This window comes from Paramormyrops kingsleyae, chromosome 5 (assembly GCF_048594095.1).
Source record: "Paramormyrops kingsleyae isolate MSU_618 chromosome 5, PKINGS_0.4, whole genome shotgun sequence".
Lineage (NCBI taxonomy): Eukaryota > Metazoa > Chordata > Actinopteri > Osteoglossiformes > Mormyridae > Paramormyrops > Paramormyrops kingsleyae.
Window position 1 is genome coordinate 2,132,057 of NC_132801.1, and position 12,944 is coordinate 2,145,000.

A 12,944-nucleotide genomic window follows, 5' to 3' on the forward strand; every position below is an offset into this window, starting at 1 on the left:
GTCTCGTCCTTTCGGGCTGAGCCTCGGGGAACATTCAACGCTGTCGGTGAGTTTGTGACATTGGGAAACCATCGAGCGCTGGGTGTACCCTGCCCCCAGCCAGGCGTCCGGCGAGAGGCGGCCCGCTTTCACGCCTGCCATCCTCCACGTACAAACAGTCAGCAATGAGACTCATTAACATAATGCCGTGGGGAGCGCTATCCCACAAATGCCACAGATTAGAGCTACCAAACATATATATTAGACCTGAGATTAATCCAGGTATTCAGCAGTTACTGTTAGTACATATAGGTCAGCAAGATAATGGTTCCCAGTCACTGCTGTCGGCGGGTCTGAGATTAAACCCCCCGGAAAGTGGACGGGAACCATGGCCACACGCCATTTTTGGGGCGTCAGATCACCTGAAACAATGCTACCCGCCTCTTTTTGCATTATATCACCAAATCACACTTTTCAAGGCAAAACCGTAAAATATACAGTCTTGCAGGTTCTGTAGCAGTCGCATGTATCAAACCTGGTTGGAGTAAAGCTGTAAAGGAGAATGAAAAAAGATAATTACACCTTTAGCAGCAGACTGTGATTGCAAATGATGCACGAAGGACCTCGAAGAGCAGAGCACCGGCGTCTGAAACGTCACGCTGAGACACTCGACTGACTCCAAACTGAACTTACAGCCTGTACTTTATTCTTCTGCACATTACAGAGAGAGCTCAGCAGGTCTGGTGTGGGGGGGTCACACTTACAGATGTTCATCCCCTCCCTCAGCCGCCCTCAATGACTCCCCCTCAATGACCCCCCACATGGTTATATGGCTGTATAACACGTCAGACAGGAGGAGCTGCAAAAATGAAAACCATGAAGAGACATATACCCCTGTATCCTTATTCTTGCAATTTATTTTGCACTATATACTAAAATTGTTATTTTGAAGCGGTGGGACCAGGCGGCGGTGGGAGGTGTCCATACCTGAGGCAGTGCCGCATATTTCTGAATCTTCTTTATTTTAATATGTTTAAGAAGCGTCCAGCATGAAAGTGCCATATTGTCTCTTAACCTCTATCACCCTGGTAGAAATTTAGACAAGCTAAAGTGTTAGTTAGAAAAGCACTGAAGAAAGTAGTCCGAAGTTTGTTTGCTATTGTACACGTCTGACATACTGAAGTCCTTCATATCTAAGCCTTTGAGTTTTAAACTGGTCTCTGTCATGCCCACCGTATGTGTCAAATTTTTGTCATTATTGATGCATGAATTGAAAGAGTTTGTGCTCTACTTCAGTGTAAAGCTCCGTAGCATCAAAATATATCCTCATACATTAATATCACACTGTTCACACGTGAATTCTTGATAGATTGTGTATGCTTGCTTACTCACAAATATAATATTTGTAATATATCATGATGTATTCATACCGAGTGAGAGAGACTGCTATGTCCTGCTTAAACCTGACGAATGCATATGTGTACGGGGAAATCTTATTACTGCACTGCCGTTTGCTGTAAAATGGTAATCCAGTAAAATGTAATATTCATGTGTTTTGCATTGATGTATTCACGGAACGGTGTACGGTACTGTACATATGAAAATGCCCATTACAAGGTTCCCTATGTTTTACCTCGTAGTGGATTTATACCTTAAATGCTCCCATTATCGATTTTTGCCGGCGCAGTGTGATTGGCAGGTGGGCATATACCCAAACTGACAACAAAAAAAAAAACTCTTCAAAATATGCGTGTACAAAATGTTACTGTTGTTCATTAAAGGCTGTTTTCATAATTCATTATTTTCTCTTGTCTAAGGAGTAATAGAATTTAAAATTATTTTACACCGGGAGCATTATTTGTTAAAGGGTATTTCCCTCGGTGTAATAAGAAAACGTAATTAATATGTAATATACTATCAAAATGTGCTCCCCACACTCCTAAGAGTGCATATGCAGCCAGAAATTGTATTATTTAAACTCATATTACGGAAATCTTCTACCCCGGGGTGTAATCAGAAAATGTAGCATTTTCGATAAGGGTGTTATGGTAGTAAATGTGGCTGGATGTTTGAGTCACAGCGCTTGTTGGGAGTCTCTGCCATCCACACCAGACTCCTTTTCCTCGCTAGATGAGACGCGGAAGATGAGAGGTTACGAGGTACAGCAACGTACGGAGTTCACAAAGTGCCAAAGTCTGTTTTTTTATCTTGTACGCACAAGATATCAACGAAGAGTAAATTGTGCGCGTAATATTAATCTTACGCACACAAGACATTATATTGTGTGCGTTGCATAATTAGGACACTGAACACATGTGAAGGTGGAGTGGCAAACGCTTCTCTCTAAATTCTACTTAAATCTCGGAATGTCGTACAGACATTCATGTTACTCTAGATCTATAACACTAAACATCGGATTGTAATCAGCAGAAACAGAATTATGCAAAAGGTAAAGTTTATCTAGTGTACACGATATAATTTCTTATGTACCAACATGATTCATAATTCCAGTTTTTCGCACAAGATAATCATGTAACATCGTGAGCACAAGAAAAAACCGTGTTCACTCGATAACATTAGTATATAACAAGAAATTAATAATATATTAACTAATAAACAAGAAATATTAATATATAACAAGAAAAATATATACTTTTGGGGCAATGAACCCACGTATTCACCACAATTTTGGTTCAGGTAATGTTTTGTAAAATATATTAGAAATAAGCATTACTGTTACTAGGTTACAGACACGCCACCTTAGGGCAACTGTGAGGGGGGTGCCATCTACGTTTGGACAGTAAAACAGTATAACCACCCCCCCCTCCAAACAAATGATGGGGCTCAGAGTAGATGCTAGAGCAAACACGAGCATGCAGAGTGAGTGTAAATACCTGAGTGAAATGCTGGAGTTAATGTGGCCAGTGGAATAGTGAGTGGAGGCTGTCTGTCTCTACCACAGCAAAACAGTAGCTTCAGTCCAAAGTAAGAGCTGGATTAACTCAACTAGGCAAATATTTTATTCAATTATGTCAAGAGACAAGTGGAAAATGACTGATCTATTCAGAAGAACCAGGACCGCTTGTCTGGGCTGATGCAGGGTTGGACCCCTCCGGTCGGCTCTCTGGATCTGCAGTAGGTGCCTGGTTAGGGGTTGGGGGACGGCTGTCTATGGCTCGGGGCGTCTGGGGCCGTAGGGCCGGCGCAGGGGTGGCTTCGGGGTCCTGCCTCGACGCAGACTCTCCAGCTCCCGATGGGCGGCCATGACCATCCGACTGGGGATGGGGTGTGAGGAGACAACAACAAATGCTGAGTAATGAATGGATCTCGTTAGTCCGCGAGCGGCTACATACATGAACAGCTGCGGTCATTAAGTGCAGCCAACCATCTAATCCCAGGCTGCTTATCCAGCAGTGGCCAAGCAGGCTGTGCATCCGAGGTTCCTGCCTTCCCTTCCTGGCCAGATGGACGTGGCCAGGAACACGGACACTTGTTATTCTGGAAATGCTGAGGAAATATAAAACTGTGCATCGTGCTCAGAAGTGTGTTTTTGTAACGAGCGCACTTCCGATCACAATAATAAGTTATACGCAGGCTTTATGGTAGTCCGTTGGTAAGTAGGAACTGTTCAGAAGTCGGACGTTCTTAACCCAGGGACAGCCTGGATTGTGTGATTCGCACTTCCATACTGGGAATGGAACTGGTTCCAAAGGCTTCGGTGATCTGGCTGAAGACCGCGGCTCACGGGCAGGTAGCGGCAGGGACCTGTGGTACGGGGCAGTGACCGCGCGCATGACGGCTGTTCATTACCGCCGTTCACCGGTGATGGGTTACCTTCTCTCACTCATCTCCTCCATGCTTTTACATGCATGGTTACTCTGAGGTGGAGTGAGCTGCCCAATTCCACCCAGACTGTAGAATCCCTCGCTTCCGTCTCTTCTGGAAAAGCCCAACCTGACTTCCCCTCCCACTGACCCTCAAGGGGAGTCACCGTCTATCATTGACTTGTTCCATCTCAAAAAGGTTCCCTTGGTACCACTAGATGCCTTTCTGTGTTTTTGCATATTGCACTTAGACTGTTTGTTACCCAGGTTCCCTCTTGGGAGATATTTGTGCTGATTGTTCTGTACCTGAACCTGCCCTTTAAATGACAGATTGACTGCAGAGTATTTCTGATCACAAACGAGAGCTTCCTAAAGCCTAGTCTGTGAAGCTCTTTTGGCTCCACAAGTATCTGGCACTTGTTACTGATCACTCTGTGGAAGCTCAGCCCCCCAGCACTCGTACCTACAGTAAGCTGGCTCCATGACAGCTCTGTGCGTGTTTCGTATTATATGCCTCATGTGAATGCGTGACCCTGTGCATGGACACAACCGCTGGTGAGTCCCCTCTACTACATCCCTCACGGTCCCCGAGATGGATGGATGACGGAAGCAGAAACACAGGTCGGTGGCGGGATCCCCAGCCCAGGGTGTGTTACTCTGTCATTACTGTGCAGATTTGACTGAGCTGTTACCAAACACTGAGCTACACGCTGCATCTCTCACAGGCCTGAGCTGTGCTTAATCCACCTGTGACCAAGGTTAACCGCACTGCACCGGTCTAGTGTTAATTTCGTCAGACGAGACGAGACGAAATATGTTCGTCAACGACCTTTTTTTTCATGACTAAGACGAGACGATGACAAGACGGCACCACTGTCCAAAAACGCTGACTAAGACTAAATTAACATGGATTATTGTTGACGAAAAAAGACGAGACGAAAATGTTTTGCATAAAATAAAAACTAAGATAAAATCTCTCTTCATTTTCGTCTACAATCGTCTCTGCTTTTTCATCAGCTGTTACGGCTTTAAAATATTCAGAACGATTTCGCGGCTTCGCGCTGTTGCTCAAGTTACAGGTCTCATACTCCTGCTGAACACACAACACACAAAGCGAACACGAGTGACGAGCGACGACGACATGCTAGGTCGAAGGAAGAGGCTCGATATTTGGTCGCATTTTAAGTACAATGATACTGACAAAAAGTCAGAATGTGTCATCATAACTGACGGGAAACACTGCGGACAAAGAATTTCGGGGAAAAACACCACCAACCTTAAACGACATCTTTGTAACTTAAGTTGTCAGTCGGAGTCTGTTGGGACCCAGCTTTTGAATTGTGTTGGTTAAAATAAAATGCTCTTCAGAACAGGTTAATCATTTGTGAATGTGTCTCCTAAATCAGAAATTGAAAACCAGACACGTTTAACATTTGCATTCAACAAAAATCATTCAACAAGTGTATTTTGTCAGGTAATTATGACATTTAACCAATGTTTGAGATATGTGAAACACTTTTTTTTACTGAAATGTGTATCAGTAATAATCTCAGTAATAATGTGTTATTTTAAAAAAGACTACAATTTTTTGACTAAAGCTAGACTAAAATATATTGAGTTCTTTTTTGACTAAAACTAGACTAAAATTAAAAGACTTTTAGTCGACTAAAACTTGACCAAGATATCTTGAGTTTTCTTTTGACTAAAACTAGACTAAAATGACGAGACTTCTAGTCGACTAAAACTTGACTAACAAAAAAAGATATGTGAATGACTAAATATGACTAAAACTAACAAGGACATTTGGCACAAGACTAAGACTAAGACTAAATTAAAAATAGGTGACGAAATTAACACTACACCGGTCTGAGCTGATTTGTACCTCTAAAAGTCACAAAGAAGTGCACAAACAAATCATTCAGGCACGTTAACTGCAGTCACCCCTTCACATTTGCGAGGTTTGGACCAGGTGATACCCACAAATGTGAAAATTCACAAATAATTCTTGCCCCCTCAATCCCTATAACAATCTGCTAGCCAGAACGATAAAAAAAATATATATTACTAATTTATAAAGAAATAGTAGTGTACTATACACTTTGCATGCCAAATTGCTTTGTCATTTCCTATCTAGACCTTATTATATAATATACAAACCATGTAAATTATGCCCTATTATGTATGAAGTTCCCACTGTGAGCACTATGTTTTTAACACATTTTTAAACATGCAAAATTAACAGTGCTGAAAAGTTTACAAGTTACTTTGAGAAACATGGGTCACAAAGACAGCTATCATGTGACTGAAGGGTGATCTCCACAACTCCTCTGTGCCTCCCCGACTCCCCTGTGTCTCCCAGGCTCCCCTGTGCCTCCCTGCCTCCTCTGTGCCTCCCCGACTCCCCTGTGCCTCCCCGACTCCCCTGTGCCTCCCCGCCTCCTCTGTGCCTCCCCGACTCCCCTGTGCCTCCCAGACTCCCCTGTGCCTCCTCGCCTCCTCTGTGCCTCCCCGACTCCCCTGTGCCTCCCAGGCTCCCCTGTGCCTCCCCGCCTCCTCTGTGCCTCCCCGACTCCCCTGTGCCTCCTCGCCTCCTCTGTGCCTCCCTGCCTCCCCTGTGCCTCCCTGCCTCCCCTGTGCCTCCTCGCCTCCCCTGTGCCTCCTCTGTGCCTCCCCGACTCCTCTGTGCCTCCCCGACTCCTCTGTGCCTCCCCGACTCCCCTGTGTCTCCCAGGCTCCTCCGTGGTCTCCTCGTTTCCCTAGTGCTCAGCTTCCACACTGATGAGCCCGTTTGGGTTCTCTCTGATTCTGGAGTTTACAGCAGCCTACATGATTTACATTTTTTTTTAAATACCATCATGTACCTAATGTCGGGGTGAAATGTCTAGAAAGTATGATGCCCAAGTCTGATTTTAGTATTGTTTTCGGCTTATGTCTCATCCGCGAGTTTCTGCGATCATTCAGCAAGCTCCAAAAATATTCCCATTAATTGTTCACAGTCAACTCACACATAACTGAAACGGCAAATGTGAAAGGGTTACTGTATTCAAAAGTGAATTACTTCAGCTATGCGGTCCTACTTGCCAGTGATGACGCATATACCTTCCTTTTTGAGAAAGCATAGCTGCCTGATAGATCTGACTGGAAAGTGCTGATAGCTTAATTCACCAGGACTGATTAATGAGAAGGCTGACACAAAGGATGGAGGAGGTGCACTCACTTGAGGGTGGAGAGCTCCGTCACGAGCCCGCAGAGAAGGTGCGTGGCGTCCTCCTGCTTGCCGGTAGGCTGGTCACGTTCCAGCTCGCTGAGGCCACACAGACACGCGTGTCAGCGGTAACCGCACAGGAAACCCTCTGCTAATGAACACGAACACACCCCCCGTCTCACCCGAGCGCAACGCTGTTCAGCTGGGAGTCAGACAGGAAAACAGCGGGTGGGACGTCCACATCACAGGGGTCAGGAACAGCACTGGCTGGGTGGGTCTGTGGTCTTGATGGCTGCGAGGGACCGGGAAGACTGGGATTGAGGGTCTAGACCCTGTTGTGGTCTACAACCAGCCAGTCCAGTCAACAATACCATCAATGACAAATCAGCTTACCACCTTTCATGCTACTCCTTACCAGTGAGTACGTAATATATTTATTTAAAGTAAGACCTGACTTCCTGTTTTAATGTGGACGAGATGTAGCTGGAGATATTGCCATACCTCAGTGCTGAGATTCTGGATCAGCTGGTGGTTCCAAGGCAGTGGCTGGTTCTCACCAGTAGGGGGCAACACTGAGGCAAAGGAAAAGCCAGAGCTACCCACCTCATCTGCTGTTTCCGGAATCCTGAGGACCCAGACGTCTACAGATTTGGCAGGTGGGGATTGAAAAATCAATGAATGAACAACAAGAGCGAAGAAAGACGTAGAATAGGAAGGAAACATTATTATCTGATTTACTCTATTGTATCATTCTAACTTACATTTAAGCAACAAATTAAACACCAGCAAAATGTAATAACCACAATAAAAATCAAGCTCGCACAAACAGTTGCATTTACCGTTGTGCATATCAGCCACAGAGGGTTCAGGCTGACAGTGCAGGAGCTCTGCCGGCGATTGCTCTGGTCTGGGAGGTGCCTGCGAGGTGACATTGTCATCAGCAGCTACCTCAGGCTCCGTGTGGGATGGAAAGGTCACTGGCGGGGCTGCACCTTTGGGGGGAGAGTCCCCAACGGCAGTCTTTGCTAGGCTGGAGTGCACCGTAGTTCCAGCCTGTATGGCGTGCTGCACGGCTTTCCCCATCTCCTCCTCGCCGCCATGTTCTGGGTCTTCTCCGGATGCGCTCATCTCCAGGCCACATTCGTCCTTCTGCACATCACGGGGGCTGCCCTTGTTGCCCACTCCCCTCTCATGTGACTGATGGCTGGTGCCCTTGAGCTCGGCACAGCCCAGAACTGCAGCTCCATCATCCACCTGCCCCCTGATCTCAGTGTCCCTTCCACTCCCAGTCCCTCCAGCAGCTAGGCTCTGGAGCCTGCTTGCAGTCCCCTGGGCAGTGGTCACCTCAGTCGGCCTTGCCTGCTCTCCTGCTATGAATGATGCAGTCATGCCACCTTCTGCAACTGGATGTCTTTTATGTCCCCCTGGACCGTCAGTGCTGCTGAGGACCTCACTGGATGACATCCCATGTTGTTCTGTCCCCATCTCAGCATCAAATTCCTTTTGAAACCTCTCCTCCCTCGTTCCTGTGCCCTCCCTTCTTCCTGTCCTCAGATTGTAGCGTCTCCTGCTCCCACATTCCCCTATGCCCCACACGGCCGTCCTCTTCCGGACCCTTCTTTCCACCATAGAGTGAGCCTGCCCAATGGCTGAGCGGCTAGCCCTCTGATCCTGCTGGGACTGCAGCTCAGGCCTCCTGCCGTGTGCTCTCACCGCAGCCGCCCCAGTACGTGTGCTTCTGGCATATGATGACGGCACAGGGGTCTGATCAGGTTCACCCACCTGTGAGGCCCCCATCTCATTGCCTGTCTCTGTGGGACTTGGTGTGACAGGACTGTGCTCCTGTGCTCCTCTGTCACAGCGACCTGCTGGCTTGGCATTACTACTCCTCATCGTTCCTTCCCTGACATCACAACAGGCTTCACAGTCAGCATAAGAGTTATTCTCTGGATTCCTAAGATGGCTAAGTATGCTGGCACCTCCTAATGTCTGAGACAGACAGTCACGTGATAGCATATTGCAATGGTACAATGTAAAGTAATGGTTTTAGCACTGCCAGAAATCAAATCAGCCACTCAGAGAATGAATCAATAACTTTCAACACGCTGCCCATTACTAAAACTGAGACCTCATACTGAAGTGTCCTGTGTGCAGCCCAACATTGTCGGTTTTAGGAATCGGCGAAGACTGGAAAGGTATTGGATGTCTATTGCTTCATAACCCACTAATGAAGCGCCCCCAGGGATTAATGACCCACAGTACTGATCCGTCAATAATAGGCCCCACTAAACAGTTAGCTTTCACCAGTGGTGGAGGAAGTACTGAAGTGTAGTACTTAAGAAAAAGTACAAATATCCTGCAAAATATGTAAAAGTAGAAGTGCTACATCAACAATATTACTTAAGTGAAAGTAATAAGTACTTCATTTTAAATTTACTTTAAAGTATTTTTTTAAGTAAAAGTACTCACACAAAGGTTTGTCTCAATGTCTGGGGTGTGCCATTTTGTAAAAGAATAGTAGATATACTGACTTACGCCTCTACCAATGTCAATGCTCGTAATAATTACAAGCAACTATACAGTATATGTGTATTGGAAAGTTTGATGTGCTTATTGTGTCTGCTCCTCCTCGGTCCCCTAAGATCACACACGGCCCCCGTTACTGTGTCTGCTCCTCCTCGGTCCCCTAAGATCACACACGGCCCCCGTTACTGTGTCTGCTCCTCCTCGGTCCCCTAAGATCACACATGGCCCCCGTTACTGTGTCTGCTCCTCCTCGGTCCCCTAAGATCACACATGGCCCCCGTTACTGTGTCTGCTCCTCCTCGGTCCCCTAAGATCACATACGGCCCCCGTTACTGTGTCTGCTCCTCCTCGGTCCCCTAAGATCACACATGGCCCCCGTTACTGTGTCTGCTCCTCCTCGGTCCCCTAAGATCACACATGGCCCCCTTTACTGTATCTACTCCTCCTCGGTCCCCTAAGATCACACATGGCCCCCGTTACTGTGTCTGCTCCTCCTCGGTCCCCTAAGATCACACATGGCCCCCGTTACTGTGCCTGCTCCTCCTCGGTCCCCTAAGATCACACATGGCCCCCGTTACTGTGTCTGCTCCTCCTCGGTCCCCTAAGATCACACATGGCCCCCTTTACTGTGTCTACTCCTCCTCTGTCCCCTAAGATCACACATGGCCCCCGTTACTGTGCCTGCTCCTCCTCGGTCCCCTAAGATCACACATGGCCCCCGTTACTGTGTCTGCTCCTCCTCGGTCCCCTAAGATCACACATGGCCCCCGTTACTGTGCCTGCTCCTCCTCGGTCCCCTAAGATCACACATGGCCCCCGTTACTGTGTCTGCTCCTCCTCGGTCCCCTAAGATCACACATGGCCCCTTTTAACTGTGTCTACTCCTCCTCTGTCCCCTAAGATCACACATGGCCCCCGTTACTGTGCCTGCTCCTCCTCGGTCCCCTAAGATCACACATGGCCCCCGTTACTGTGTCTGCTCCTCCTCGGTCCCCTAAGATCACACATGGCCCCCGTTACTGTGTCTGCTCCTCCTCGGTCCCCTAAGATCACACATGGCCCCCTTTAACTGTGTCTACTCCTCCTCTGTCCCCTAAGATCACACATGGCCCCCGTTACTGTGCCTGCTCCTCCTCGGTCCCCTAAGATCACACATGGCCCCCGTTACTGTGTCTGCTCCTCCTCGGTCCCCTAAGATCACACATGGCCCCCTTTAACTGTGTCTACTCCTCCTCTGTCCCCTAAGATCACACATGGCCCCCGTTACTGTGTCTGCTCCTCCTCGGTCCCCTAAGATCACACATGGCCCCCTTTAACTGTGTCTACTCCTCCTCTGTCCCCTAAGATCACACATGGCCCCCGTTACTGTGTCTGCTCCTCCTCGGTCCCCTAAGATCACACATGGCCCCCTTTACTGTGTCTACTCCTCCTCTGTCCCCTAAGATCACACATGGCCCCCGTTACTGTGCCTGCTCCTCCTCGGTCCCCTAAGATCACACACGGCCCCCTTTACTGTGTCTACTCCTCCTCGGTCCCCTAAGATCACACATGGCCCCTTTTACTGTGTCTGCTCCTCCTCGGTCCCCTAAGATCACACATGGCCCCTTTTGTTGGGTCTGCCGTGTCTCCTACCTGGCGATTTCAGGTCTCACTGCTTGGTCTTCCTATGATCTGCAAGAAACAACCAACCTAGCCATTTTTCTAAAACGCATCTACTAAAATTTGCACAGAGATTAATGTTTCTTTAGGTATTACTTGGTATTTACTATACAATAAAACATATATACTATAGCTCTTTACTTTCATATGAGCTCGCCGTCGAGTCAGCAGCCTAAGAGGGGACCGTTAGCTGGCGGCAGATGTCTCATATAAGCCAGCACACTGTCTCGTAGCACATTTTAAACATTTTTACATCGCATATGGTGTCTCTTCACAGTTACAAGGAAAGGTCACCACTTCACACACGTAGTTTATTACTAGCACGTAGAAGAGATACGGGGTTCAGCACCTTCCGTCACCGAAGCTTCGCAGTTGGCGGGGAAACATGGCGTCTGTCTGAGTGCCAGGAGAATTGTGGAATCTGTAGTTTTAGTCAGCGGCGACAGAAAGGCTACCGAGAACAACTCTTTCATAATAGATCGCAAAATTTGAATTATTTTGCTTTTTGATGAAGAAATAAACAAGAATTGTACAAAAGCTGGGATCATAATACACAAAATATTTAAATGCGTTTCGCGGAAAGAAATATTAATTATTGTGCAGCCGATTCATAAAACGAAGCGGGGATTTAAACTTCTAGCAAAAGGTATTGCATTTAAGGTATTCCATGTAGAAACTTATCTGAACGATTTGCATTTAAGGTGTTTTCATGCCAGTCCATTTTACGACACTGGTGGAATATTATGGCTCGCGCCAGGTGTCATTCGCCGTAAACGTAGGAGTTATGTTGCCAGGGAAACACTCCGGCGAGCAGGAAGTAAATAGCAGAGTCCTTGGCTAGTGAGTCTAGCTCACTGGTTACTTTAAAGCGTGATGTTTTCGGACATTGTATTGAATCTCCGATAATTCGTAGCGATTTTTACAGACGTATGTCAAACCATATCAGACACTGAGTGGAAAGCGTATGATACAGGTAAAAGAAAAACCTTAAGTGTTTGCAAAACACCAACGCGCAGTTGCTAGCCATGTAGCTAGCCGGTTCGCTAACTTCAGCTTAGATGGGTCCATCTGCGCGCGGCGCACCAGCTAGTTTCAACTACGTGATACAGAAACATTAATATAAACCGTTACTAATGCAAACGTGTTAAACTGCATACATGCCATGCGTTGTAATTTCGGATGCGATGTCTAGCCCAAACTTCGTCGTAGAGTGACAGTGATTTGAAATCGTAGCCTGTTGCAAAAAAGCCTGTGTGAGTGATCGACAGCTCTTCAGTGCGCTCTTATATAATGGTGAACTTCTGAGGCGGCGTGAAGTAAAATTGAAGGGAATTGTTAAAAAAAAAATCAACAGCGAGACTGTACATCAGGAAGGTGTGTTGTGTAACCATACCAGTTACACCCACTAACGTTTTGTGGATCCTTGAGTGACGCCGGTGCACAGGGCTTAGTCGAGTGTCAAACCGGTCACCATTACCCACAGGTGTGTAGGAAAGGAGATGGCCGGCCTGTCCCTTGACCGTGTATATTCTGTGAGACTGGAATCGCTTCGTCCACCTTACAGTTGCGTTGCGGGCGTGTTGCGCTTTGCTTGGACTCTGCAGGTGACGCCGTGGGCGTCCTCATTTCCGCCATCTGACGCCGGTTCTGCCTTCTGCTCGCAGTCCTGAGCCGCGCATCGTGTCTGGCGCCTCCATGAGCCGCAGTCGGAACCCCCCCGTTCGGGGCCAGGGTGCAGCCCGAGCCAAGCA

General features: G+C 47.3%; 2 protein-coding genes across 8 annotated transcripts in view; one reads left to right on the forward strand and one right to left on the reverse strand.

The window, feature by feature from the left end:
- Nucleotides 1-2,417: 2,417 nt before the first annotated feature.
- Nucleotides 2,418-11,989, reverse strand: LOC111858863 (uncharacterized). Of its 7 annotated transcripts, none has more exons than XM_023841019.2 (7): nt 11,543-11,989; nt 11,167-11,205; nt 7,848-8,911; nt 7,510-7,649; nt 7,191-7,300; nt 7,021-7,107; nt 2,418-3,254 (listed from the first exon to the last, which is right to left on the reverse strand). In XM_023841019.2, the coding sequence occupies exons 3-7, from the start codon at nt 8,899-8,901 to the stop codon at nt 3,149-3,151; spliced, it is 1,497 nt and encodes a 498-aa protein (XP_023696787.2). In that variant the 5' UTR covers nt 8,902-8,911; nt 11,167-11,205; nt 11,543-11,989; the 3' UTR covers nt 2,418-3,148. The 7 variants fall into 7 exon arrangements, with proteins under 7 accessions (XP_023696787.2, XP_023696785.2, XP_023696790.2 ...); XM_023841017.2 differs by having other exon boundaries at nt 7,848-8,997; XM_023841022.2 differs by lacking the exon at nt 11,543-11,989 and adding an exon at nt 11,335-11,536.
- Nucleotides 11,990-11,994: 5 nt separating this feature from the next.
- cc2d1a (coiled-coil and C2 domain containing 1A) overlaps nt 11,995-12,944 on the forward strand; it is a 17,950-nt gene continuing 17,000 nt past the window's right edge. Inside the window, exons 1-2 of the mRNA XM_023841012.2 lie at nt 11,995-12,166; nt 12,858-12,944. The exon at nt 12,858-12,944 is cut by the window's right edge and continues 1 nt beyond it. Of these exons, the coding sequence (XP_023696780.1) occupies nt 12,889-12,944 (56 nt within the window). The 5' untranslated portion in view covers nt 11,995-12,166; nt 12,858-12,888. The remainder of the gene's footprint in view (nt 12,167-12,857) is intronic.

Coding starts and splice junctions, on each gene's coding strand:
- LOC111858863 (XM_023841015.2), bottom strand. CDS start 9,024: ATGCTATCACGTGACTGTCTGTCTCAGACATTAGGAGGTGCCAGCATA. Junction 7,301..7,509: donor TCCAGAATCTCAGCACTGAG/GTATGGCAATAT, acceptor GGTCCCTCGCAG/CCATCAAGACCACAGACCCA. Junction 3,255..7,020: donor ACGGAGCTCTCCACCCTCAA/GTGAGTGCACCT, acceptor CCCCATCCCCAG/TCGGATGGTCATGGCCGCCC.